The 27,257-nt window shown below is 52.7% G+C and overlaps 1 protein-coding gene across 1 annotated transcript; it reads right to left on the bottom strand.

Annotated features, from left to right (window-relative positions):
- Window positions 1–389: 389 nt before the first annotated feature.
- On the bottom strand, window positions 390–14,515 carry GHRHR (growth hormone releasing hormone receptor). Its single transcript, XM_065883515.1, has 13 exons — window positions 14,459–14,515; window positions 10,114–10,216; window positions 9,879–9,986; window positions 9,095–9,198; window positions 7,871–7,968; window positions 6,990–7,122; window positions 5,434–5,587; window positions 5,086–5,146; window positions 4,451–4,520; window positions 3,669–3,760; window positions 2,944–3,073; window positions 2,339–2,380; window positions 390–515 (listed from the first exon to the last, which is right to left on the bottom strand). Exons 1-13 carry the CDS (start codon window positions 14,513–14,515, stop codon window positions 390–392), a joined length of 1,278 nt encoding a protein of 425 aa, XP_065739587.1.
- Window positions 14,516–27,257: the final 12,742 nt, after the last annotated feature.

The following is a 27,257-nucleotide window of genomic DNA, read 5'->3' as shown; positions in this document are numbered from 1 at the left end:
ATGAACTGAGACGCGATAAATGCACGTCTGCACCGGGGGTTCAAATAAAGCCTACAGATCCCTCCCCTGCAGAGGCGCACGGTTTCACTCAAATGTGTATCTATTCATTTACAAGTTTATTGGCTCCTCTGGCGTTGGGCTATGGCCCAGACTCCAGGAAGAGGAACATGAGAAGAACAGACAGGAACCAAGGAAATCAGAGGTGGACCCACAGAGACCCGGGCGAAAAGAGTCAGGGGCAGGACAGGGAAGAAAGGCTGGGCAGAAGCTTGGGTGGAGGCGTCAACTGAGGGTTCCCAGGGGGCACTGCTCCCACTCCTCTGAAGGATGGTGGGTCCGTGTAGCTGCCCATGTTCAGGTGTGGATTCCAGTCACGTGATGTGGCCAGCCTAGCACACAGATGTCAGCACCTTCGCCCTTGAGTGGGAAGGCATCGTCCACTTGGCGTGAGTCCTCCAGGCTGGCAGAAGTTCAGCATCATGGCCACGCCATCTCCGTGAGATCTCAGTCCTCACCTCCAAGCAAGGACAAGAGGGAGGATGTTAGGAAGGTCCCATTGCCACTTCTTTACTCAACGCCAGTAGGGCTGAGGGTGCAGGGGGAGACCATGCAGGAGAAACACAGACAGGGATTCCTGGAGCCGGAGAAGCTATGGTTGGCCACAGCCACTGCTAAGTACTACCTCTAGAGGATACTACTTCCTCCTTCCTGTATTTCTGAATATTCCCTTTGGCTCCTTTCTCTTTTAGCACTGCCTTTGTCTAGGCCCAGTTAAAGATATTTATGGGTGCTTTCTTGAGTTTCTGGCCAAAAAACTACTCTGTCTTCCCCAAAAGCTTAGACCATCCCCTGCTCTGGGGCTCATTCCTGCCCCTGCCCACTGAGCTGAACGGTGGCCACTGGGAACCTGTCCAGGGGACATGATCTGAAGGAAGAGAGGCCTCCAAACTCTGTTTGAGGAGGTGCAATTGAGGGGATTGAGAGTAACTGAAAGAAAAGCCACTTGGGAGATGTGGTGGGTGGGGGGAGTGTCTGTATCTTCACCTCTCCAAGGAGCTGCTGGAGAAAAGGGGGGCTGAGAGGCTGTGACATTTCTGACAGAGCTGAATTTAGGCCGTGACAAAGACAAAAAGGAGACAGATTTCCATTCAACATAAAGCTTGAATGGAAACATGAGCTTCCTGATGATAGAAAGTGTCATTGATAGGTAGTAAGCTCCCTGTCTCCAGAGGCATTTAACTATCTGGTCCCCAAACCTCTTCCTGGGACAGATCCCTTCACAACTCTTTGTGGAATCCCCTTTTCCAGATCCCACCCACCTCGTCCAGGGCTGTTCCTTGCCCCTCTCAGCAACCCCAGGGCCCATGAGCCACTACAACCAGATACTGCAGTCCTGCGTCTGCATCCAGACGCCAGATAAGGCTGCAGAAGACTCAGAAAGGCTAGGATGGGAGCAAAGAATGTCAGAGGGGAGGGAGCCAATAAGAGACAGTGGTGGCAGAATAGGGGGGGGTGCAATGCTCCACAGCTGGGGTACAGTTATGTACATCCAGGTCTCCAGCAGAACGCAGAGCCCACAGCAAATCCTTGGCCACCAGAGGGAGCCCATGACTCTGCCTGTGCACACAGCGACAGGACCTGGTTGTCTGGGGCACTGAGTTAAATTCTCCCACTCCTCATAAAGCAAGTCTGTCCTAAAGGAAAAATGCAAAATGTCTTCTGGGCGGGATGTTATAATTCACTCCTCTTTACCATCTCTCCATAGTTCTACATGTGCACCGGTACCATCTCTTCTGTCTATTCATGTGTTTGTCCATCTCTGGTCTGTTCTTTTTGTGCATCTCCCCTCCAGGTGCTCTCTCTCAGAGTCCCTGGCTTTTCTCTCCATCATCCTCCCTGTCTCTGCACTTGAATTTATTTTCCTAGACTTTGTATGTCTACCTCTGACTTTCTTGGTTCCTCTGTGTCTTGTCCCTGTCTCTCCAGGAGCCGACTTAATCCTTCCCCCACTCTCTCTCGTTCAGTTTTAGAAACACAGAAGTAAAGGATCCTTTTAACCCACCCCTGGATCCCTCTTCTGACCCCTGAAAGGCCTTCTCCACCTCCTGCTGAATGGACAGTAACCTTGGCCCAGCCCAGAGGAGGGATGGATAAAAGATGTGTACAGGAAGTATTCAGGTTAAGCTTGATCCAGAAACTCAGGACAGATTTCCACAAAGGAGTGCAGGACTCAGTGTTTGGCCTGATCGGGGATTTACAGGGGCTGGGCAAGAGAGAGGCAGCCTTAGGACTGGTGGGAGGGAAGGCTTAACAAGTAAGGATAGCCTGAGTCACATACCTCTTGGTTGAGGAAGCAGTACAGGATGGCAACAATGAAGCCCTGCGGGGCCAAAGAGAAAGGACCCCATCACCTTGGCCTGGCCTCAGGGTGTCTGCAGTCTTCCTACTACCTTTTTCCCCTACTCTCCGCCAGGCTGTGACTTGGACCAAGTGTTTGGAAAAAGGGAAAGTAGACGTATTCATCACTTACCACGTGCCAGGCATATTGTCACATCTAATTGTCATAGCAAGCCTGCCAAGGCTGTACTGTTGGCCCCGTTGGCCTGTTTCTCTGATTCTCTTTATTTCTGCATCCCCTAGTATTAAGCACAGAGCCTGACACATAATAGGTGCTCAGTAAATGCTGAATAGATTGGATGAATGGATGGGTAGACGGATGGATATCTAGATAGGTGCATGAGTAGTTGAATGAATAGAGAGATGGATGGATGGGAGAAAAGCAGACAGATGGATACTTGAATAGATGGATGAGTGGCTGGAAGGAAGAATAACAAGCCTAGTTGCCCTCACCCTACCATGAAATCAATCAAGCCTGTGGGCGGCAGCACCTTCCTCCTGCCCAAGGACTCAGAGGGAAGGAGTGAGTGCTGTGGGGGCCCTCACCTGGAAGGAACCCAGTCCCAGCTCCAGGGGGAGGCGAATGCCCAGGCCAGCACTGTCAGGCAGGAAGTTGAAGATGATGTAGTGAATTCCAAACAGCGGGATGAGGAGAAGGGTTGACTTGGAGAGACGCCTGCAGAAAAAAACAAGCCCAAGGCAGGAATTAGAAAGTCCCATGGGCCCCCTACCTACTTTCACTTCCCACCAGCTTCCCATATAAATTCTACACACCAGCCACCCTGGAGAACTAACTCCCCACATGCACCGTGGGCTTCCTTATTTTGGGCCCCTGGATTTTGCTGTTCCCTCTGCCAAATTCTCTTGTCTCTATTTATTCTAGTCAAGTCTATGCATCTTTCAAAGCTTAGTTCAAAGACACCTCTTCCAGGAAGTCTTCCCAGACTGTACTCCAACCCCACTATCTGTTTAGAAAGGATCTCCTTCCACAGGCTCCCGTAGAAATTGATCCCAACACTCATCAGCCTATTTGGCCTGGCAACTGGCTGTTTGGGGCCCCTTTCTTCCTATATTGTGACCTACTGGAGGGCAGGAACCGTATCTATTCTCTCTGGGGACATAGGGACAAGCACTGGACCAGGATCATGGATGCCTAATCATGCATAACAGAGAACCATGCTGACTCCTACTCCAGTTATGTCCCCAGAACCCCCGGAAACACACACACACACACACACACACACACACACACACACACACACACACATTACCAGTACTGACGCTGGGTGTGGAGGCTGCCCTGAGCTGGCTCCAGTTTCCTCAGCAAGATACGGATAATATTGAGAAAAAGCCCAAAGTTCACCTGGAAATAGAGGTGTAGGAAGGTGGAAGGCAAGGGTCAGGGGTGACCCAAATGGCCTGGGGTGGGACATCTTTGGGGACAAGAAACCTCAAATCCTTGAGAGGCAGGGATGTGCAGGTAGATGGATGTGCAGGTCATTGCTCTAAACCTTGTCGACTGAGACTGGACAGTCCCATAGGGGGCTCAGGGTCCCCCTCCCTTTCCAGTCCCAGGACCAAGGGTGGGAGGTCAGGCCTTGCCATCCTGCCTCCAGCACCTCTCAGGCTCTTCTCTGGCACAAAGCATGTGGCCTTCTCTTTGTACAACTGCAAAACTGACAAAAATGCGTACATTCACCCAGGCCACAAAAACCAGTCCTAGCTGCCCTGTCTTCCACGTGAGAGCAGGTAGGAGTTTCAGCTGCCGCGTCTTCTGCTCTCCCAGCCCAGCCTCACTGCAGTGGTAGGTGATCTGCAACCAGGGCGCCAGACTCATCAAAGCTCTGAACTAGAAGAGGCCTGAGCGCTGGTTTTACCAATGGGCTGCTGAGGTCCAGAGAGGGCCTCACAGAGAATCTGGGGCAGAACCAGGCTGGAACCCCATGTGTCCTGACTCCCAGCCTGGAGTCATGTTTCCTGCTGTGTATGGCTGCTCCGTGGACCCAGGGAGGTTGGCTGAATAAAGCAGAGGACCCTGGCCCCAGGCACTGACCCCAACGGAAAGGACGATGGGTCCTTTGATGATCCACCAGTAGGGGGAGCTGTCGTCCAGGTCCCAGCACCTGGGGAGAGGACAGGCGGGGACTGATGGGGAGGTGGGATGGGGTGGGAAGAGTGCAGCTGCTGGAAAGCCCTTTTCTGTGGCACCCATGCTCCTCCCTCCTCTCTACCTACCAGCCTCTAGGCTCCTCACTTTGGAATTTGAACCTTCTAGCCTCACCCTACTCCCAGCCAGCCTTGTCTATGTCCTCTCAGACACTTAGGCACTTTCCAAAGGCGTGCCCTGATGCAAGCTGGGTTCACTGCTTCTCTCCACCTAGGTGGTTGAGTTTCTCAAAACTCAGTCTGTTTGCTGCCTTCTTGTGGCTCCAACACGCCCCCTGTTCCAGAAAGCCCCCACTTACAGCCCCCTACCCCCTGAGCCCCAAACCCTGAGATTCTGCACCCCCTTCGTGCCCAGGCTCAAGCCCCTTTTGTGCGATCCACGACTGCATCTCCCACCCCTCTCCCAAGACTGGGAGCTCTCCTCCTCTTCCCAGCTTGGAGGACAGCCTCATTGCCTGAGCGTCCAGTCCATGCCCTATGGGGACCCAGTACGGGTGTGATGAAGAGATAGCCCAGACTCACGCAACATCCTCAAAGGTCAGCTTGCAACCCACCCACATGCCGGTGAAGAGCAGGGGAAGCCCTGAGGGGGTACAGAAAAGACACGAGTAAGGGGTCTTCATCTTGTGCCCACCTCCCCCCACTACAGCCAGTCACACAGGACACTGTGAAGGCGGAACCAGGAGAGAGCCCGGAGACCGGGAACCTGGCCCTGAACTCCAGCACTTGCTGTAGGACTGTAGGCTGCCCTTCCTCTCCCTGGGCCTTGGGGTCATCGTGAGTGAGACGAAGGGACCTTGGTGTGAGCTCCCTGGGCATCCCCGACCCCCCAACACCCGCACAGTGCCCAAACCAGCCCTCGGTGCTCACCCCAGCCAGCAAGGACCAGCCACCAGAAGGTTCTCCTTGCGCTGGGTGACGTGGAGGCCAAGAGGCAGGTCAGGTAGACAGCTTCTGCCAGCAGCCAGCTGAAGTTGGTCATGGTGGCGAAATGGGAGGTGGCCACAGAGACCTTGCACAGAACCTGTGGGCCAGGGGCTGGGCACTTCAGAGCCCGGACATCCAGTGGAGCCCCGCCAAGTCTCCCCTACCCCACTCAGGCCCCAAACCTCCAGGTCTCCTCCACCTTGGGCTGCCCCAGAGGGGTGTGTGGTAGGGTAATGTGGTGGTTAAGAGCACAGATTTGAGATCCAGACAGCCTGCGTTCAAATTTACCAGCTGGATAACCTTCCCACACCTTAGCTTTTCATCTCTAAAAGGAAAAACTTCCAGTGCCGGCTCGTGCCTCATCGTAAGGATTAAACGGAAACCCTGTATACGAATTGCTACTGTTTTTCCTCTCACCGCATCCCTCCTGAGCTCGTCAATCCCTAGAGCTGAGGCTACGGAACACCATTTATTCATGCACTGCTCCATCCTGCGAACGTACGCGCGTGCACCCGTGCATGCGTTCCTGCGTTCACTGCATGACTGCTCCTCTGTCGGGTGAGGAGCTTCGCCTCTGAGCTCAGAATGGCCCAGGCTTGGCCCCTCCCCCACCATTCAGCTGCCGGGTGACATCGCCAATCATCCCTCATCTACATACGGGACTAAAATGAAAATAGATGTAGGAAGTAAAAGGAGATAACATATGTAAAGCATTTAGCGTAACACCTGTCACATAAGTGCTCGATACAGATACTATTATTATGTCTTTCATTAACGGATGAAGGTCACCTGTTCATTCATGTAGCTGTTCATTTCCAGCACGGTGTCAGAGTACCTGGTAAGTGCTGGGCCACCACACTCAGCCCAACTTCCCTTATTTTTGGTCTCTTCTCATAGCCCACCTCCCTGCCTCCAGGATGACACCCCTGTTTCTTGGACTTGCCCCAGCTTCTCCTGTCCGTGAGAGCGGGTCCTCTCACACTGGACACGTTCACCCTGGCCTTCCCCACTCCCTCCCTATCATTGCTGCCCACCCAGCTCCAAAGCTATCTCCTCCCCGAAGCCCTCTCCTCTACCTAGTGGTCCCATAAGATCTGGTATAATCTGTCCCCTTAGGCACCCGGGGTGCTCCTCAAGGGAGGCACACGGCCCTGCCCTGGCCCTGACATACCCACGCCCAGCACAGACAGACAGTGCTCAGAGGAAGTGTGAAATGGATAAGGCTGGCTGGAGTGAAATGGGGTCCGGGTTGGGATATGGGATGGGGAATGGAACAGGAATACAGAATGTGGAGTGGAGAGTGGAATAAGGGAAGCGCTGTGGATGGGCACCGTTGAGGGGGAGGAAGGGGGAGGAAGGGGGAGAGGTGACTTCCCGCTCTGTCGTTAGCAAAGCGGGAGCCGCAGGGTCAGCCCCCGCTACCCCGACAGGCACATCTGCATCTCTAATCCAACCTCCTCGCCCGCACCCGCACCAGCACCCCGACCCATGGCTGTTACAGTGGAGAAGCTGCAGTGGTCCGTGTCCTCGCCGTGAAAGAGGGTGGCATCCTTCAGGAACACAGCTCCCGCCTTGAGAATAAAGGTGACGAACAGCTGGGTGTGGATGTAGTTCCTGGGGCAGTGGAGCCTCCTGGAGGGGACAGGAGGGGAGAGGAACAGGACGCAAGGTGGGAGAGGTGGTTCGGGTGTGCTCAAAGCGGGGCTTGGGGAGGCTGAGCAGGGCGGGAGGCGAACTGAATTGGCTTGTGTTGGATTGCCTCAGATTGGATTGCATGGATTGCGTTGAACTTGAGGCTTCAGCTATAACCTTGCAGGACAGCTGGGCTCAGTGTAGGTGAGAGGGCAGAGAATAGCAGTCAGTCCCTTGCCTTCAGGGAGCTCACGGTGTGGAGGACAGAGGCAGAAAGGACAGGGTCCTGCCCGGGGAAGCCCCCTGATGATCAGAGAGAGGCGGCTCATCCCCAAGAGACAGAGAACAGCGCAGGCCAGGCTGGGGGGTGGGGTGAGGTGGGGCTTTGAGAGGGCAAAGATCAAAGGGTTGAATCAGCCAAGAAGGGCTTCACAGCAGAGCCAAAGAGGATTCTTGAGGCAGATGAGAGCTGAGCTTTGAATGTTAACGGATATGAGGGCACTGAGAAAAAAGGAGGCAGGCATTCCAAGCAAATAGAATAAGTTCCACACAAGCAGAGGTGTAGAGGTGGGAGCCAGACCTGGAGTGTGAAGGGAGGGGTCTGCTCCTGGGGGAAGGGAAAGGAAAAGTTAGAAATGGCTGATGCCAGATCTGAGAACGTCTTGCATATCCAGGTAAGGGTTCAAGTTTGGTGCTGTGGACGATGCGGAGGGCGTAGGTTCTGGAGCAGGTGATGAGGATGGCGAACCTGAGGGCAACCAGGATGGTGATGGCCATGAAGAGGGCCACGGCAGAGACGCTGTGGCCCATGGTGTAGACGACCCTCACGGTGGAGAAGTAGGATTTCTGGGGAGGGTGGAGACGGAGGAACGCTCAGCAACCGGGCCTTTGAGGAAAGGGAGGCTTGACAATCAAGCAGGTGATATTTTCAATTCTATCCCGAACCTGCCCATGTCGGGGCAGGGGAGTCTGTAGGGACCACAGCAAACTCCCTCGGGAACTGAAGCGAAGCTTTTGTTTGCAGCCTGTCTGCTGGTGAGGAAGCAGGGGAGGGGTGGGGGGAGGGGGAGGGGAGCTAGATGCTTAAGTCTGGCTGTCGCTGGGGGTAGGGGAGGCTGCCACAGAAACCGCACGTCCCCGGGGAGTGACAAAGCTCAGGAGGAAATCGGGCTTGTTTATTGACATCCAGCTTGCTCACTGGCTTGGGAACGCGGCATCCCCAAATAAAGGGGACAGCCAGGGACAGCTGCAAGGAAAAGCTCTTTCCAAGACCAAGGATTTGGATCCATCAAAGTCAAGCCTGGACTCCGGAGATGGGGACAGAGCGTGCAGCCTTGCGGGGAGAGGATCGATCGGGGACCCAGCTCCCCTGAGGGTTGCAGGCAATCATCGCCCCTCCCAGACTCAGTCTTTTTATCTGAAAAAATGTCAGACTCGTGCTTTGCCTTCAGGGCTGGGGGGAAAGAGATATGGGATTATGGGTGTGGAGGCCCTTGCAAAGGCCATGCTCAATTTGGAAGCGTGGGGTGTGCCGGCTAGGTTAGGGGGCACTGACATCACTCCAGGCTTTGGTTTCTCTCTCTTGCCCACAGACTGAGGGCCAGAGAGGGCAAGGAGCTTGCCCAGGACCACTAAGGGCCTTTGTTTCCCAGAGCTACCCTCAGCTCCCTGCCCTGGAGGCCTGGGCACAGAGAGGGTACGCCAAGGAGGAAAGAAGACGGTGGCCAGCACATCTCCCTCCCCGTCCTCTGCCTCCCCTCTCCCTCCTAGCTGCATGGTCCACCTGTCACCCTAGAGCAAGTTAGCACAAGACCCCCTCTCTTCCAGACGCTGCCATCTTCCGGAAATGTGCTGTAATGGATATTCCAACCTGCTGGCTACAATGGGAATGGCGGCCCCTACAGTTGTGCGGTCCACCACCCAATCAAACATCCACGGCGACCCTTCCTCCAAGACGCCAGGAGCCTCTCACCTCTTCAGTTAGCAGCTCCAGGGGCACAGGACAGGCCTCAGGATAGGGCGGGAAGGGCTCAGACCAGCCCGTGATGGTGCAATCCCGCTTCAAGGCCCCGGGCCCTGGGAGGCAACCGAGGCGGGGAAGGAAGAGATTTTGTCAGGACAGCTGCTCCTCTCCCCAGGAGAGGTTGGGGAGCCGGGGAGTGACCCTGGCAGGGTCTGCACAGACAGCCCATCTCTGCAGCAGAGAGAGAGGAGCCTTCTCTCCAGAGGCCTGGGGTCCAGGCCCAGCCTGCTTGGGACACGGTCTAGGAACTTCCTCTCTGGCCTCAGACTCACCTTCTGTTCATTGAAAGAATGGTTCCCTTGAGGAGCAGAGTAGCAAGTTGGACCTCCAGCGTCTTAAGGGCAGGAGGGAGAAAGGAGGCCCTCTCTGCCCCTGGAGGGACCGTCCACCCCAGACGCCCAGGGAGGTGAAGCAGGCAACTTCCCAGAAGACATTTACTCAATTCCAGGCCCTGAGTTCAGCACTGCCAAGCCCCGATCATTAACCCCACCCTCCACGCAGTTAGTGCTCTTGTTTTCCCCAGGTCGCGGGAGGTCAGAGAGCTGAGGGTCTGGGAAGGTGACTGACTCGCCCAAGGTCACACTGAAAGAGGGGAAGGGGGAAGGCAGTGCTCAATCCAGGTCTGCCTGGCCCCAAAGCCGGGGGTGTGGCCACCACGCTCCGCCACCACCAGATGAAACCATGTCACCTCCACGTCCCCCCCTTCCCCCATCACACCCCCATCGCCCCTCACCTGGCTCTGAGCTGAAGTGAGAGAAGAAAGCCGGGCAGGGGAGGCTCACCCACTCGCCAGAGCCTGCCGTCGGCCAGCACAGCAGCCCGTCCCAGGTCCTGGGGCAGCCTAGACAGCGAGATGGGAGCAGAGGAGACCCAGCCCCGGGGACAGGCTTGTCCACCATCCTGAATGGGAGGCTGGAGGAGATCAGGAAATCCGTGACAAGCCACCCCCGCCCTCCCAAGCCACGTACCCAAGGTGGAGTTGGACATCCCCTCTGCCGCTTGCAGACAAGCTCGCTCATCCTCTCTCAGCTGGGTGATGTAGTCACACTCTGGGTGCACGTGGCCCAGTACCTGCAGGAGACAGTGAATGGGATGAGCTAAGCCAGCTGGATGCTCCTTCTGGGTTTACTGGTCTAATGACCTGAAGACAGAGATAGAGCCTGATTCATTTCCACGGCCGTGCTCTTAAGCACAGGGCCCGACTCATCCAGGTATGCTTAATGGATATTTGGACGAAAGGCAGACAAGCAGGAAGGGAGGGAGGCAGAGAGAATAGAGATTTGGACGGCTGCTTCCCCTTTTCATTGCATGGAAGTAAGTTCTGAGTCACATTAAACAAAAGTCTTCAGAAGATCTCACAGAGATGGCCAACTCAATAATGTATCCGTGTAGCAGCCTTTTTTCCTTCTTTGTTTTACTCCCCTGCTCTGTACTCCCACTCCCCAAAGGCAATTCTGCATAAAGTACCTTGGTAGACAGAGTAATGGCCCCCCCAAATGTCCATGTCCTAATCCCTGAAACCTGTGACTATGCAACCTTACAAAGAGACTTGGCAGATGTGATTAAGTTAATGATCTGGAGATGGAGCGTTTATCCTGGATTATCTGGGTGGACCCAATGTCATCACAGGGGTCTTTATAAGAGGGAAGCAGGAGTGTCAGGGTGAGATAAGGAGATATTCTGACAGAAGCAGAGGAGTATGTGTGTGAGTGTGTGTGTGTGTGTGTGTGTGTGTGTGTGTATGAGGGAGAGAGAGAGAGAGAGAGACAGAGAGAGATGAAGATGCTACACTGCTGCCTTTGGAGGTGTAGGGTCATGAACCAAGGAATGCAGGTGGCATCTAGAAACTGGAAAAGACAAGGAAGCGAGTTCTCCCCTACAGTCTCAAGAAAGCACTATGCAGCCCTGCCAACACTTTGGTTTTAAGCCACTGAAAACCATGTTGGACTTCTGACCTCCAGAATTGTAAGAAAATAGATGTGTGCCGTTTTAAGTCACTAAGTTGGTGGTAATTTGTTACGGCAGCAACAGGAAATTAATACAACTACCTGCACCGATGCCTTTGTCTCAGGCTCTGCTTTCAGAGGTACCCTGGCAAAGATATGTGACAAAAATGGGTAGATTAGTAAGTGAGAGGATAGACGGATAAGTGAATGAGTAGATGAATGAGGTGAAAGAGATGAATGTGGATTCACGGATGCATGAATGAACGGGTAACTGTGTGGCTGGCTGGTAGAATGAGTGAACACACGTACAATAGGTAGGTGAATAGATAGACGGATGCGTGAATACATGCATGGATGGGTGGAGGGGTGGACGGGGGGATGGATGAGGGCATGCACATGAAGATGGACGGGTAGGTAATGGACAGATACATGGAGGGATAATGGGTCTGTGGCGTGACTCAGTAATCAGGAAGGATTACACTTTAGGAGTTTCCCAGCGCCTGGTGCCACCCAGTGACCACAGGGAATGATCCCTGGAAGCTGGTAAAGAAGCTGTTTTTCTGGAAACCCTCCAGCAGTATTTCTGAAAATGTACCTCATAATCTAACTGCAGATCACCTGGGGTGGAACCAAGACTATGCAGAGATCTACGGCTGGATCCAGGACTTTGCGTTTTAACAAGTTCTCTAGGAAGCTGGGAGTCAAAGGCAGGAATTCTTAACACCTCTCCCTCCCACTGCCCCAGACTGGAGAAAAACTGAAATGGACTGTCCAACAGGGCGCAGCCCCAGACAGACACATGTGAGGGAACCCAACTTTATAAGGCACACTCCTTACACTGTGAACATGATCCATAGCCCACGTTTGTGTACAACAGGCACATCAAATTGGATCAACGTAGATTTCTGTCCCCAGGGATTTCACAGGGAGGCGTGGAGTGAGGATGGGAGCTAAAACCTGGTCCTGATAGATCCAATACAAGCTGATCAGAGGCAGGACAGGCACTATAGGAGGGAGGGTGGCCCTTCTCACAGGGACTGAGAAGATGGCATTTGAGCCGGACCTGAAACAAAAGGAGCTTTTTTTTTTTTTAATTGGTGAGGAAAAGAGCACTGGGGACAAAGAATGTGCACAGACAAGGGAGTGGGCAGATACAGCTGAGCTGAGTGAAGGGAGAGCCCTTCCCATGGCCATCCTCGCACCCACACGCACACCCACACGCACACACAAGCCCCAATGTCTGGCACAGGGTCTGTATCAGCAGGTGTTTAATTAACGCCCAGTGTCCTTTGACAGAAATCCAGGCACAGCAAAGAGCACAGTGGATGCGAGACAGGGGCTGGGGTCAGAGAGAAGGGACTTCAAACACCAGAGTGGGGACAGTGGACAGTAGGTGACCACATGGAAGGGACCCAAGGACAGGCCAGTGGGCTAAGAGAGGACCTGGAGACCCAGCCCAGTAAGTAGGCTCACCCCTACTAGCCCTGCCCTACGGGGAAGGACACCCCTATCCTGACCTGCTGACCCTGTTCGCCCAAATCCAGCTTGGGCTCAGCTCTGCCACCTCCTGCTTGGGCCCCTGGCACCTCAGGTTACAGATTCCACTTGCCGCTCAGGCTCTGGGTCTCCAACCTGGTGGTGCCTCTTGGCTTCCTCCCCGGGACTCAGGGACCCAGGAGCCATCTCAGAGCAGAGCCCCCGTCTTATCTCCCCAACATGTCCCCAGTAGCAGTCTGATGGTCAGAAGCGGGTAGATGGGGAGGGCAGACTCGCCTGATATGGGACTGCAGGCTCCGTCTGCCCTTCCACCCCCTCCACGTCTGCAGCCCATCCCTTCCTGGGGTACCTTCTCAGAGCCTGACTAGGGAACCACTGAGGCCAAAAGAACTAGGGTCCCTGGTGGGAAGCCTCCCACCGAAAGGAGAGACAGACAGCCCTCACAGTTCCTAAGGGGAGGAAAATTCAGGGAAGCCCAACTCATGACCCAGATGTGTGGTGGAGACGGTACGGGGTGGGGAACGGTGGACCTTTCCAAGACTTACCCAAACCCCGCCCCACTCACCTAGGGCTCGGGGATCATCTGGCCCCTGTACCAGACCCACTCCTCCTGAGGGGAGACTCTGTCACCCTGTGTACCTCGGCCTTGCTGACCGTGACTACAGCTAACCCGGGGTCTGTGCAGGATGGAGGCCACACTGGGAAACAGTGACTTGGTGCCGGCCCTGACCCTGACACCAGCAGCTGAATGACCCCCACGGGATCTCAGTCTCCCCTCCTAAAAATAGAGCATTCACTGTAAGGTGCACACAGATAAGAGGCAGGAGGCACCCCTCACTGAAGAGGGGAGGGCGTAGAAGCCTCCCATACTGCACCCCATGCCCAGCCTTTGACAAGTCAGATCCGACTTCATGCACAGCAGCCCTGGGGGGCAGATACTGTGCTCTTTTACAAAGTGAGGCTCAGGAAAGGACTTGCACAGATCACACAGCTAGTTTCACGGCTCCAGCTTTCAAGCCTAAAGGCCATGCGTGAGGGGCAGCTGCAGCACCGTGCCTGGGAGGCGCGGCTCGGGCCCCCGCCCACATACACACACTCACACACAAGCCAGCGGAGCAGAGGGAGCCCTCAGTCCCCGCGGGCTCTCAGGAGCCCCTGGGAGCTGCAGCTGCCTCCCTGGGACCTGTGTCTCCCATCCTGGTCCCCGCGTCCCTGTCACTTGCATTCACTCTGGGAAAGCATGCTGGGGAAATGTGGCACATTCAGAGAGGACCCCCTCCTGGCAGCCCGTTCTCCAGCCCTCTAGGCCTCCGAGCTGGACAGCTTCTCAGGGCCCCAGGGCGTATCATGCGAGGAAGTGTCCCCCAAATGCCGGAGGGGAGCAGCTGCTCACCACTTACTACCAGGGCCTCTCAGTCCCTGGCCACACCCTCTTCAAAGGAAGCAACCAAACGGAGTGGCTCCAGGGCTCGTGGGGAGAGAGAGGGCTCTGGGAAGCTTGTCGGAGGAGGGAGTGTGGATAAGACTTGGGGTGTGAAGGGGAGGCGGACGTACTGTCTGGGGACAGAGTCTTGTGGCCCCCAGAGGGTGCAGACAGTCCCTGGGGGGAGCAACGGGCAAGCAAATTCCGTTCAGCCCCAGGAAGGACCGTTTGCTTGTCAGAGCTCCCTAGGGATGAGTAGGCCGCCTGGGAAGGGTGGGGGAGGAGAGGAGGGGGCCACGGAGGAGATGAAGAGTTCTCCAAGTCAAGCTACCACTGGCTTGGTAGAGAGACTCCTGTGCTGGTGAAGGGTGGACCCCAGTACGGCCCTGTGGCTCCCAGATCTCGAGCCCAGTGGGAGGGGCAGGAGGGTCGGAGCTGGCTACTCACGATGGGTAAGGGGCGCAGCAAGCAGAGGATGCAGGCACCCCACACCTTGCTGTCCATGGTAGGGGCGTGGCCGCGGCTCCTCGGTCAGCCTCGGTGAGCCCCGCTCTCCTGCCCACTGTCCCCTGCTCCTGTCGCCGCTGCCAGCACACCGTCTGCCTCCCCTTCCCAGGTGGCTGTTTGCATAGGCAGGAGCCAGCGAAGGGGACAGAACGGCTGAATATTCACCAGGATTACAGGACACCGTGCCCATCTCAGCCCCAGCCTTGGGGTGGGACTCCACGTTCCCAGCAGAAACGGGTTGGGCCCCTGCAGCCCCCCTCCACTCTGTCTGTAAGTCGGCCTGTGTCTGTCCTGACACCAAGGTCACAGAGAAATGACAGCCACAGGACACCTCTTACCCCAGTAGGTCAGTATTCTTTATCGTTTTCTTCTCTGAGCCCAGCCCTCTGCGGGCCCACCCTGGAGAGATTCAGAGAAGAAGAAGAAGGCCTGGGCCCACCCTCAGGGGGCCCCCAGTTTGGTTGTGATCCCAGCCTCATCCACAGTGCTGGAGGGTGAACTCAGAGCCCTGGGGACCCAGCAGAGGTGGATAGGGTGTCAGTGGAGGCTGGAAAGTAGGAATGAGCTTAGAAAAGGACTGCGTAATCACGAAGCACACATGTGGGCTGGTCGAGAAGGTGACGTATCGGCAAAACCTCATTTCTGTTCCCGGCAAGGATGCCAGCCTGGACGGCGAGGTGAAGTCTGCAGGTGTCCAGGCTCTGGATTTTACAGAGGGGCCTTGTCAAGTCTCTCCCGAAGTCCTCATGGCAACAGAGAAAAACAGGAAACGTGCAAGAAGATTCATGGAGCTAAGCCATCCTGAATGGGGCAAAACCACTGTTATCAGGGGCAGAAACAAGAGGACCTACACAACAGCTATTTTCCATATTCATTGCCTGGTTATTTTTATTATCGTTTTAGACTTTAAAATGAGGAATCCCTATCGGCCAGGCTACAGACAGTGTTCTAAATTGCCCTGGATCCTCCACGGCACCAGGCGATTGGAAAAAGCACATTTGATCTTCAAGGGCCCTGAATGTGCCAGTACCTGGCAGGTCCCAACATCTGTGTGCAGGTCTGCATTCCCAGAGCTTGACGGGCCAGACACTGTGACACAGACGTGTTTACAGCCTAACTCGAATCATGAATGATGAAGCTCCTTGCCCCTGCCACGTCTGGATTGAGGAATCGTCTTACATCAGCAGGGCTTTATTTTTCCATTTGTGCTCATCACCAACAAAGAAAAATATTTTGAAAAGAAAACATGAAGCGTCCCCAGCCGAGACATTCCTGCCCTTGCACAAGCGTTTTCATGTGCTTGGCCGTGACCTGGGGCAGGTCTCACACCACAACTAGCTTGCACACTTGCAGGACGAAGCAGAGCTCCTCTGTTGACGGGCTGAGCGAGGATGCAGTGCCGGAAGCAGAGCACTGACCAGGTGTATCTTTAAGGGAGAGCCAGAGCCTCTGTCCCCTAGCTACAGAGAGACAACAGCCCAAGAACAAATACCACAGTAATCACTGTTGATAATTATGTCAATTAGTATTACTGAGGGCTAATAATTGATATTAATACTACTAGTAATTATTATCTAAATTAGCGATTCTTTTTTTGTAATGAATTTAATGTTTTAACATCTTTATTGGTGTATAATCGCTTAACAATGTTGTGTTAGTTTCTGCTATATAACAAAGTGAATCATCTATACGTATACCTATATCTCCATATCCCCTCCCTCTTGCGTCTTCCTCCCACCCTCCCTATCCCACCCCTCTAGGTGGACACAAAGCACCGAGCTGATCTCCCTGTGCTATGCGGCTGCTTCCCACTAACATCTATTTTACATTTGGTAGTGTGTATATGTCAGTGCCACTCTCTCACTTCGTCCCAGCTTACCCTTCCCCCTCCCCGTGTCCTCAAGTCCATTCTCTACACCTGTGTCTTTATTCCTGCCCTGCCCCTAGGTTCATCAGAACCATTTTGTTTTTTCAGATTCCATATATATGTGTTAGCATACGGTATTTGTTTTTCTCGTTCTGACTTACTTCACTCCGTATGACAGTCTCTAGGTCCATCCACCTCACTACAAATAACTCAGTTTTGTTTCTTTTTATGGCTGAGTAATTTTCCATTGTATATAAACTAGCGATTCTTAACAAGAAGCAATTCTGTTGCCTGGGGAATCTTTGGCAATGCCTAGAGTCAGTTTTCAGTGTCACAGCCAGGGGTCAGGGGGTAGGGAGGAGGTGTGACACGGTGCTATTTTTATGTAAGGGATAAAAACCATAAAAACTGGGCGTGCTCTTAAACATCCTACCACGCACAGGATGGCCCTCACAACCATCTAAAAAATGATCCAGGCTTCCCTGGTGGCGCAGTGCTTAAGAATCCGCCTGTCAATGCAGGGAACACGGGTTCAAGCCCTGGTCCGGGAAGATCCCACATGCCGCGGAGCAACTAAGCCCGTGCGCCACAACTGCTCAGCCTGCACACTAGATCCCGCATGCCACAACTACTGAGCCTGCCTGAAGCAACTACTGAAGCCCGCACGCCTAGAGCCTGTGCTTCGCAACAAGAGAAGCCACCGCAATGAGAAGCCCGCGCACCGCAACGAAGAGTAGCCCCCGCTCGCCGCAACTAGGGAAAGCCTGCACACAGCAATGAAGACCCAAAACACAGCCAAAAATAAATAAAATTAAAAAGAAAAAAGAAATAAAAAAATTAAAAAATAATAAATGATCCATTCCAAAGGTCAATTAAGGTTGAGAGACCCTGGTCTAATCGTTTGTGTTCCCCAATGTTCCCCCAGGCCCACTGTCCTTCTGAATGGGCCAGGGTCATTGAACTACCATCTCTATCTCCGTATCTGCTCAGGGTTCAAAATTTGACTCCACCACTTACCAGCTGTGTGGCCTTGGGCAAGTTATTTAACGTTTCTGAACCTCAGTTTTTCCATCTGAAAAATGAGGATGATACCTTGCTTGTAGGGTTGATGGGATAAGCAGATGAGGAAAGGCATATAAAGTACCTCATACAGAGCCTAATTCATAGAGCCTAGATTCATCAGCAAAGAAGGAACAATCAATTCTTTGTACGGAAAATATAAGATTACCTCTCTAGCTCACATTCACAAAATATAAATTCTAGAAGGCTTAAAGTTCCAACTGTAAAACAACAAAATAATATTTTCTTCCAAAAATGGAAATTTGTTTTTATAACCTCAGAAGAAAGGAAACCTTCTTATATACAAAATTAAAACCATAAAGAAAAGATTAATAAGTTTGACCACATCAGTATTAAAGAAAACATATATTCAAGAAAGGACCCCATAGGGCTTCCCTGGTGGCGCAGTGGTTGAGAGTCCGCCTGCCGATGCAGGGGACACGGGTTCGTGCCCCGGTCTGGGAAGATCCCACATGCCGCGGAACGGCTGGGCCCGTGAGCCGTGGCCGCTGAGCCTGCGCGTCCGGAACCTGTGCTCCGCAACAGGAGAGGCCACGGCTGTGAGAGGCCCGCGTATCGCAAAAAAAAAAAAAAAAGAGAAAGGACCCCATAAATAAAACTACAAGCAAACTACAGGCTGAAAGAAATATTTGCAACCAACAATGACAAAGATATAGTATCAAAAATGTATTTTAAAATACCCACAAATTAATGATAAGGAGAAAAATAACCCAATAGAAAAGTGATCAAAGGATATAAACAGGCAATTCAGAAAATAAGTAAGACAGGACCAATGAACAGATGAAGAAATGCTCAACATCACTAATACTCAAGAGAATGAAAATGAAAATAATAATGAGTTACTCTTTTTCACTTATCACATTGCCTAAAATTTTATGTCTGATAATATGATGTTTGGAATTATGTGGGGAAATGGTACTTTTATATTGGTATATCCACTTTGAAAAGCAATATAATATAATCTTTTAAATCTATAAATGAACATACCCTATAAAACAGAAGTTCCACTTCTAGATATTTGCTCCAGAGGGCAGTATTATTTACAATGTGTAGTAAAGCCCAGAAAACAACACAAATGTCCAATGATAATGGAATAGCTAAATAGAATGTGATATATTCATACAACAGAATACTGTAAAGCGTTGAAAGGATAAACTAATTCTATTTGTATCAACATGAAGGGATTTCAAAAATATATACTTGAGGAACTTCTGCTTCCCTACAAGACAGAGTAACAAGAGAATGATTTACTCTCCTTCTACCTTAACAGCAAGAAATTTAAACAAAACATACAAAATATTAGATTTTAATGGGTGAAGGAGGAAAGCACTCATGCTCATCTCCACGGGTACAGAAAAATCAATTGACAACATCTAATACCCTTTCAAGATAAAAACACTCCATATGCTAAAAACAGAAGGGAGCTTCCCTGGCATGATAAAGGCCACATATGAAAACCCACAGTGAACATCATATTCAGTAATGAAAGACGGAAAGCTTTTTCCTTAAGATGAGGAACAAGACAGGGTGTCTGCTTTTGTCACTTCTAGTCAACATAGTACTAGAAGTTCTAGCCAGAATACTTAGGCAAGAAAAAGAAATAAAGGATACCTAAACTGGAAAGGAAAAAATAAAATTATCTCTGTTCACGGATGATACAATTATATGTGGGAAAATCTTACATATTGGTATATATAAAAGTTTTTTTCTTTTATGTCTGGGAGCTCCCACATCAAAATCCTAAAAATGGAGAAAAGAGGAAAGGGACAGGCTATGGAATGTGAGGAATGGTCAAATGGAACAGTCGCTTTAACTCCGATATTCCAGTGTTTAAGAAAAATGTATTTGTGCACTACTTGGAAAATTAAAATTAAATGTAAAAGATCACAGTAGCTAGTGTTTAATTTTTCCTTGTCACCGGTGGGTATTGTAGATGTCAGGGTGGGATATGTTTGCACCACAAGCAGTTGGGCGTCTTTAAACAGACCATCAAGGTCCTCCCTGAAAGCCCCTCCAACCCACAGCAAAACTCCCAGGGAACCCAGCCACAGTGGCTTTTCAGTCCTGCCTCTGTCTGATGCCCCCTGGTGGCAACTGCTGCCTCTTCCTGATTCCCGCAGGAGGGGCCGAGCTGGAAAGCGGTCTCAGGTGGATCCAGGCGTGTCCATAACTGGGGCTGGGGTCTTGTAGCTGGTGGACAGGCCTCAGGGTGCAGCTATTTCTGGATATTTGGCCTGGATCTCCCTTGCCAGGTGGGCTTCAGACAGAAGGTATTCAGAGCAAGGCCAGAGCGAGCCGTATACCTGGCTGAGTTTTAGCCCCTCTTCCTGTTCCCTGAGTCTGTCCTTTCCTCAAGGGCAGGAACAGGCTAGCACAGGAGCTGGGGTGCTGGGGCCTCAGAATGGATCCCTACGGACAGAAGCCCCATCCCTGGCCGTCTGAGGGGGCACCCCATTTAGCTGAGGCTCCGCAGGGGTTCTGGCTGCCTGAAGCCATAATCATTCTCACATGTACTCATGACCCAGCTCTGCCTGAGGCCTGGGTCAGGGCTCAATCTCTGTCCAGAGTCACAGGTCAGCCTGCCATCTATCTGGGGTCTGAGTTGGATTGGACCAGGTTTGGGGTTCAGACTGGGGTCAAAGGCAGGGCTCAGTCTCCAGCCAGGGTCAGGATCAAGATGGGGACCAGGGCCGGGGATACTTATATTCTCTGGGCTCGGAGGGCAAATCAGTTTCTAAGTTTTTTAGGTCAATTGAGTCCCAAAGGGATTTCTCCCCTGAGCAGAAATTATGGCCCCGCAGGAACACCTGCTAAATGGGGGCGGGGCAGGGCGGGACAAGGTGCGGACAGGGCGGTGGGGTGCCGGAAGAGCACTGGCCTTCAGCGAGGCAACGTGAGGACGATGTGACACTTTGTTTTCCTCTAACTGAAGAAGGCGCTTTGATGTGTGCATGGATAACTCCTTTCTTATAAACTTTAAACTTCCCTGAGACTTGCCCCTCCTCCTGGAGCAGGCTATCTCCAGCCAGGCCTGACGAGAGGTGCTCTGTGTGAGGGATAACTGTCCCTGGCACATGCCCAGCATGGATAACTGCCCCTATGTTGCAGAGGAGAAGCTGAGGTGCCCGAGGTCACACGGGAAGTGAGTTCTCTGAGTTGGGACTGGGACCCAGGTCTCCAGGTTCCCAGCCTCGGGTGCTGTCTGTGGCCTAAGTTCCATGCTATCATTCACTGCAAGGTTCTGATTCAAAATTTCAGTGGCTTATTTTGGTGTTAAAGAGATTATTACACAGGAACTGAAGGTGCTGGGAGCAGAGTCCCCAGAGGTCTGTGGGATTCTCACCGAGGAAAGGTGCCCCTGCGGGCCCCAGTGAGAGGAGAGAACGAGGTTGACCCCACACACACTGTCCTTACTTTCTGGATGGGGCAAGGTGCCCCCTGCAAGCAGAGGAAGGACTCTGTAGCCGAGGAAGGATGGACTCCTTCACCCACTCTCCTCACAGGTGGGGAGACAGAGGCCCAAAGAGGGCAGGGGACCTACCCAGGGTCACACAGATGGTCAGAAGCAAAGCTAGGGTGCTACCTGGCCAGCCACTCCTCCCAGAGCAATGGGAGACGGGGAAGTGGCCCTGCATCTAGGGACTGGGCTGGGGGCTGAGGAGGGCCAGCAGAGGGCTGCAGGGGTGGAGGTCAAAAGGCTCCAAGGCTGTAGCAGCACCGGTGGTGGGATCTGTTCTGCGCAAGACTCTCCCTGGCTACAGTGTGGCCAGTGGTCAGGAGAGGGCAAGAGCAGCTGGGAGAAGCCAAGGGTGGCAAATTCTCCACAATAAATGAATTCCTGCCACAGGTGACGGATGAGTGAATCTCAGAAACTGAAGATGGAGGGAACGCCCCAGAAAAGTATCTACAATATGCTACCATTTCCATAAATCTCAAAAAGAGGATCATTAAACAACAGATGGATTAGGCGCATATGTGTGCATGATAAAAGAAATAAAACCTGTTTTTAAGCAAAGGAATGATAAACACAAAATTCAAGATAGTAGATACCTCTAAGGGGTCTCCAGGGAGTAGGGGACACACAGCTAGATGCAAATTACTGGAAATGTTCTAGTTTGGGGGATGAGTGATGGACTCGTGGGTGTTTACTACATTATTAAACTTAATATTTTAGCTCTACAATAATTACTACTTATATCAAGTCTACTATGTGCCAGGCCCTTTAATGAGCACGTTATATACACGAGCTCATTTAATCCTCTGTGAGGTGGGTCCCCATTGTACAGATGAGGAAACTGAGGCACCAGTGATTCTTTTGGAGATCACATAGCTGATATGAGACCCTGGATTCTAATCCAGGCAGTCTGATTCCAGAGCCCATGGGCTACATATATTATTGTATAAATATGTTATTTTTCAATGTAATTTAAAAAAGTTAAAATGTACAGGGAGAGGTAAGAAAGGAGGCCACCACTGTGTTCCACGTGAGGTACAGATGTCCCCCACCTGCCCTCCCCTGCCCCAGGTAAAATCCCTCCCTCCCTCCCCCTCCTCTTCCCCTCGTCTCCCTTCCACCTCCTCTCTCCCTACCCAACTGCCCGCACCCATCTTCTCTAGGCACCGAGCTCTCATTTGCACAGCAGGGTGGCTGGCGCAGTCATGGCAGCTGGGCTGAGCCTGGAAGATTCATGGAGAAAGTAGCCCTGGTCCCCACTTTGAGGCCCTGGGGGTGGGGCAAGAGCTCCCTGCCCCCCAGGGTGGGAGAGGTGGTCCGTGAAGGAGGGGCCGGCTGTCCCCTGACGCCTTCTCCTGGCTTCTCCCTGCAGCTTGATCCTCATCCTCCCTGCCCCAGCCAGCCCCCTTATTTATAAACCATATGTCCCTGGGTCCCTGCCTATCCCTCCTGTTTGTCTAAAGCTTCAGCTGTTTCCCCTGATAACTCGAGGACCAGAGGTCTTGGGGAACTAGGAGAGGCCCCGGGGCAAACAGAGTTCAGGGATGCTCTGCTGTGCCCCTTCTCCTGCTCAGAAAACCTTCAGGGGCTCCCTATGGATGTTGCAGGACCTGATGCATAGAACTTGCTCAAAAACTGGTAGTTGTCCCCATTGAAATTTTTAATTTCTGTTGTTGCCTCCCAGGAGCAGTTCCAGACTGCTTGGTCAAGTTCCTCAAAGCCGGGAGGGGAAGTGACTTGCCTTCACTCACACAGCAAGGCAGTTTGAGGTTCTGTCCTCTTCACCACACTGCCTTTCTACTCCACCAGTACGAAGAAATGGAGAGAACTTGGGCCCAGCCCATGGCTCTGAATTCTGGCTCTGACCTTTCTAGCTGTGCAACTTTGAATTAGTTGCCTAACCTCTCTGATTTATACTTTCTTCATCTTTAAAATGTAAGCATTGTCTGTTTTGTTCAATACTCAGTACCCAGAACAAGGTTTGACACATAATAGGAGCTCCAGAAATATTTCTCCATTGAATGAACAGGTGAATCCCTAACTCTTAGCTCATTTATGAGTATCAAGCAAAGCAATATATGTGAGAATCCTGCACAGTGCAAAGACGTAGCAGGACATTGCAAATGGGCTTCCCCTTGCCCCTTCATGGACCACTCTGAGGGCTCCAGACTCCCTTCTGACCCCAGTCCAGGATCCCCCATCTCCAAAGCCCAGATCCATCCTGAAATTCCCAGGCACCGAGAGCCTGGAGCCTAAGGAGTCGGCTCAGAGCACCCAGGCCAGCCTCCTCCCCAGCGGCTCCTCTGGCCTGTGCTCCCATCTTCTCTGCCTACCCTGTGGTCCCTTCACTTGGTGCCTGGAGAAACAGCGCCTCTGGCTTCCCGTTGAGGTCCAGCCTGCAAGGCCTGCATCCCCTGGACACCCCTTTCCTTTCTTCTCTTTTGTTCAGCAAACATTTCCCTCACCCCATGACCAGTGGAGGTGCACAGGTGGGCAAGCTGAGAGGGCTGACATCAGAACGGGGAGCCAGGTGAGTCTGGCAACCATGCCTGGGCACCCACTGTGCCCAGAGCAGTTCTGGGGGCTGAAAAGGCCTTTGCAGAGATGGATTAGGGCTGCCCCGCAGCGATAGGGAAAGGCAAAGACGAGAAATGATCCCAGTGAAAGACAGCCAGGGATGAGGGCCAGAGCAAGCTCGGGCAGCAGGAAGAGCTCTAGTCCTAGCAAGGACGGAGCCCCCAGGTGAATGAGTGAAGGGCCCCTCTCTCCGGCCTCAGATTCCCCAGCTCTTTAATGGGCACAGGGATGTAGGTGTGGGGGATTTGGGCAACTCTTGATCACCCCCAGACCTTCTCAGCTTCCTGGCATCATCATAGCTCATCCCCGCGGTCCCCACATGCAGACACGGCTGTCCCAGGATACCCAAGCAAACAGGCAGCTTCTACTCCCAGCCTGACCTGCTAAGGAGCCCTACCCACCCCCTTCCCGACTCCCTCCTCAATCCATTAAGGCCCAGAACTTGCCTTGTAGGGCCCACAAGGGATTAGCGGCCAAAAAGAGGAGCGTAGGGGCCATGTGAGCATGTAAGAAAGGCCTTGGAAATGGTCCCCCTGGGCGTGCTCAGCCCTGGGAAGGGTCCTCTCTGGCTCCCCCAAGAGTTTCGCTAAGGTACAGGGTGGTGTTTCCACCCTGGGAAGCCCCAGAGTATGTGGAATGAGGGCCAGGTTCTGCCCAGGCGCCCTCCTCCCTTGGCAGGGGGCTGGGCCTGAGTCTCCAGCACCAGCAGCCGGGGCAGAGAGGGCTGGGAATGATGGTGTGTGGGCCCAGCCTCCATGAGAGCCCAGAGTGACCCAGCTCCCTCCCATCGCCTTGCTATGGGGAAACTAAGTTGGGGGAGGGGTGCTCCAGGTCGCCCAGCCCAGCAGAGGCACAGACGACTGGGGAGGACAGGTGTAGCCCAGTCCTGCACCTTTCAGAGCTGGACGGACCAATCCTGGCCATGGGGGAGGTCGGGTCTCCCAAAGCATCCTGGAGCTTCCAAGGATGGACCCAAGGCCTCCATCCCTCTGCATTCCCCACAGCAAGCGCAGAGCCCAGTGGGCCTTAGGAAGAACTGCAGAGGTACGAGCTGGGGTGTGAATGCCAAGACCCCCGGGCCCACACATGGAGAGAGGCCTCCAGGCATGAGGTTTTGAAAGGACTTTGAGCAAAATCCTAGATCTGAGAGGGGCTTTTTGGACTCTCAAATTCAATCCTCATCATACAGCTGGGGAAACCAAGGCCCAGAGAGGAGAAGGAATGCATCCAAAGGTTCCATGGTAAGAGGGTAGCAGAGGTAGGCCTAGTGCTCTGGGCCCTGGACTCCCAGCCCACTTCCAACAGCTGCAGCCAACTCTGGAGGTGCGGGAGCCCTGGTGTGCCGAGCACATCCTGACAGCCCTGGATCGGCCTGTTTCCAAGGCTCTGGATGAGATCTGGCTCAGCTTGGGCTCCCTCCAGCCTGCGCCACCTTTACCCACAGCTCCAGGAGCTTGGCACGCACACCAGCCCCAGCTGGTTCCAGTACAATGAAAGGCCAGTCAATGATTCATGGAGGCTCCTTTCCTGGAGGCCTTCACTGGGTACACCAGGCACCTGCCATTGGCCCCTGTACTAGCTCCCCTGGACCGAGCAGGATGGGGATTAATCAGTGATGGGCCCAGAGGAAGAGTCACTGCAGGGAGGAAGGTCCTCCCCACCCACCAGTCGGACCATATGCAGCCCAGCCCTCTCTCTCTCTCTCTCTCTTTGTGTCTCTCAACCCTTGTAATCCTTCTGTCTCTCCTGATAACTGGCTATCTGTATCTCTCGCCGACTCTCTCCCCGACCCTCCCCCTTCTGCATTTCTCTCTTGCACCCATATGCACACACACACCCTTACCGCCTCTCCTTTCCCCTGTACCTCCAGCCCCCTCACTCTGAACTCAGAACCTCTCTCTCACCCTCTTCCCTTGCACCTGCCCTCAGGCAAGGTTCTGACAAACTAAGGTTTTCAACAGGGGAATCTGAAAGCTGAGGGGCCCTCAGAGACAATGCCCAGGCCAACAATGACAGTATGTGCTCTGTAGAAACCAGTTCTCCAAAACAGTCATCGAATTGCTTCCATAAGAGAGGTCTGTGGACAAATAAGTTTGGTGAACGCTGGCTTAAACAAGTGAGTTTCTTATTGCGAGACTTGTCAGAGCCTCTGCTATGATGAGCCTCCCATAGGGTGATGCAGTTTTCAAAATTACCTCAGCACCTGGGAAAACCAGTCAAGAGGTGGGGCTCTCACTCCGCGAGGACCACGTAGGGCAGGTGATCCACCTATGCCCATTCACTCAGGCTTTGTCCGGGCACGGGGATGGCATCTGCCAGTAAAATCCCCATGGCTGCTAAGCTTTGTTTCATATCTAACTCTCTAGGATTTTCCCTGCAGCCTGAGGCGGCTTCACGGGGAGAAAGAGAGAAATCGGCAGGGAGCTGGGAGCTCTCAGAATTTTCTGGAGCTAAAGCTTTGGGCCCCATGCAGGCATTCCTGGGCTTGGTGTCTCTATTGGCCCCACATTCCTGGAGGCAGATGCAGTGGCTCCTCCCAGGCCAGGAGGTCAGTACCAGCAGCGGAAATTCTTGGAGTTCGTCTCGGATGGAAGGTGCCACCGGCTCGTCAGTCACAATCCGGGCGCATCAGTGAATCCCGGAACTTTACAAACAGTTTAACAGAGTCATTCTCTCCCTAGAGCCCAGGAATCCTCTCACAGGGTGTGGAGCAGAGACAGAGCAGAGAGGCAGAGAGAGGGGGTTAAAGGGAAGCAGGGGACAAAGGGATACAGGGATACGGAGGACCAGGAATTTCCCGTGTCCCTGTCTTTGCTGATGAGACCCCAGAAATATGGATGAACGCACAGAACGCTAGAACAGGAGCTCACGAATGCTTGCTGCAGAGTTGCTGGTGTATGCTTGCCAGCTGGTACATGCCAGACGGCCTGTGGACATTGATGGCTGTGTGCCCTGTGCCTTCGGGAGAGGTTGCCTCCAAAACCAGCCTCGGTCAACAATTTGACCAAGACATGAAACTAGCTCCATCCTTCTTGAACATGGAACTCACCTCCCAGTGCCTGATTCACAAGGAATCAGGAGGAAGTATGTACGTGAAAACAGAGGTTGCCAGCATTTTTATCAAATGGATAATTTATTATGTATTTCTCACTGAAAAAAAAAAAATCTCACTGGCCGAAAAAAACAAAAACACCACCAAGTTATGTGTAATCTACCCAAGCAAGAAGACCTGATTTGGCGAGGGAAAGGAGGGAGCCTGGTCTCTATCAGACTGCCAGGAACTTGCTCTTCCCAGTGGGCAGATGGGCATGGACTGCCTGGAACTCAGCAGATGCCTGTCTGCTCTGTGGTCTGGGTAACGTGCCTTCACTGCGTTCAAAAACCCAAGTTTGATTTAAAGAAGGTTTCCTTGGAGTTAAACAAATAACCAAAACTTTGTGAGTTGTTCACGTCATCCAGTGGCAAGCAGATCCAGAAGATGCTGTGGGAGGTTCCACGATCACCTCTGACATCACTGATTCCTACTTTATGGGCTTGATAGCACTCTCCCCACACCCACAACAATGTATTGACACCTAGCATGACATGGGCACCGTCCACAGATGCCAGCGTCTGCGTGATTATAATTAATTTTATTGGTTTTATGGGTTTGGGTTGTTTGGGTTTTCTATTTGAGCTCCTTAAAGGTATAGGTTTTTATATCTATTTAAGTTGCATTATGAAAAATATAAGCTAAGTTTAAAAAATAATAATAATAAATA

Source organism: Phocoena phocoena, chromosome 9 (genome assembly GCF_963924675.1).
Source record: "Phocoena phocoena chromosome 9, mPhoPho1.1, whole genome shotgun sequence".
Lineage (NCBI taxonomy): Eukaryota > Metazoa > Chordata > Mammalia > Artiodactyla > Phocoenidae > Phocoena > Phocoena phocoena.
This window is presented reverse-complemented; position numbering and strand designations above follow the sequence as displayed.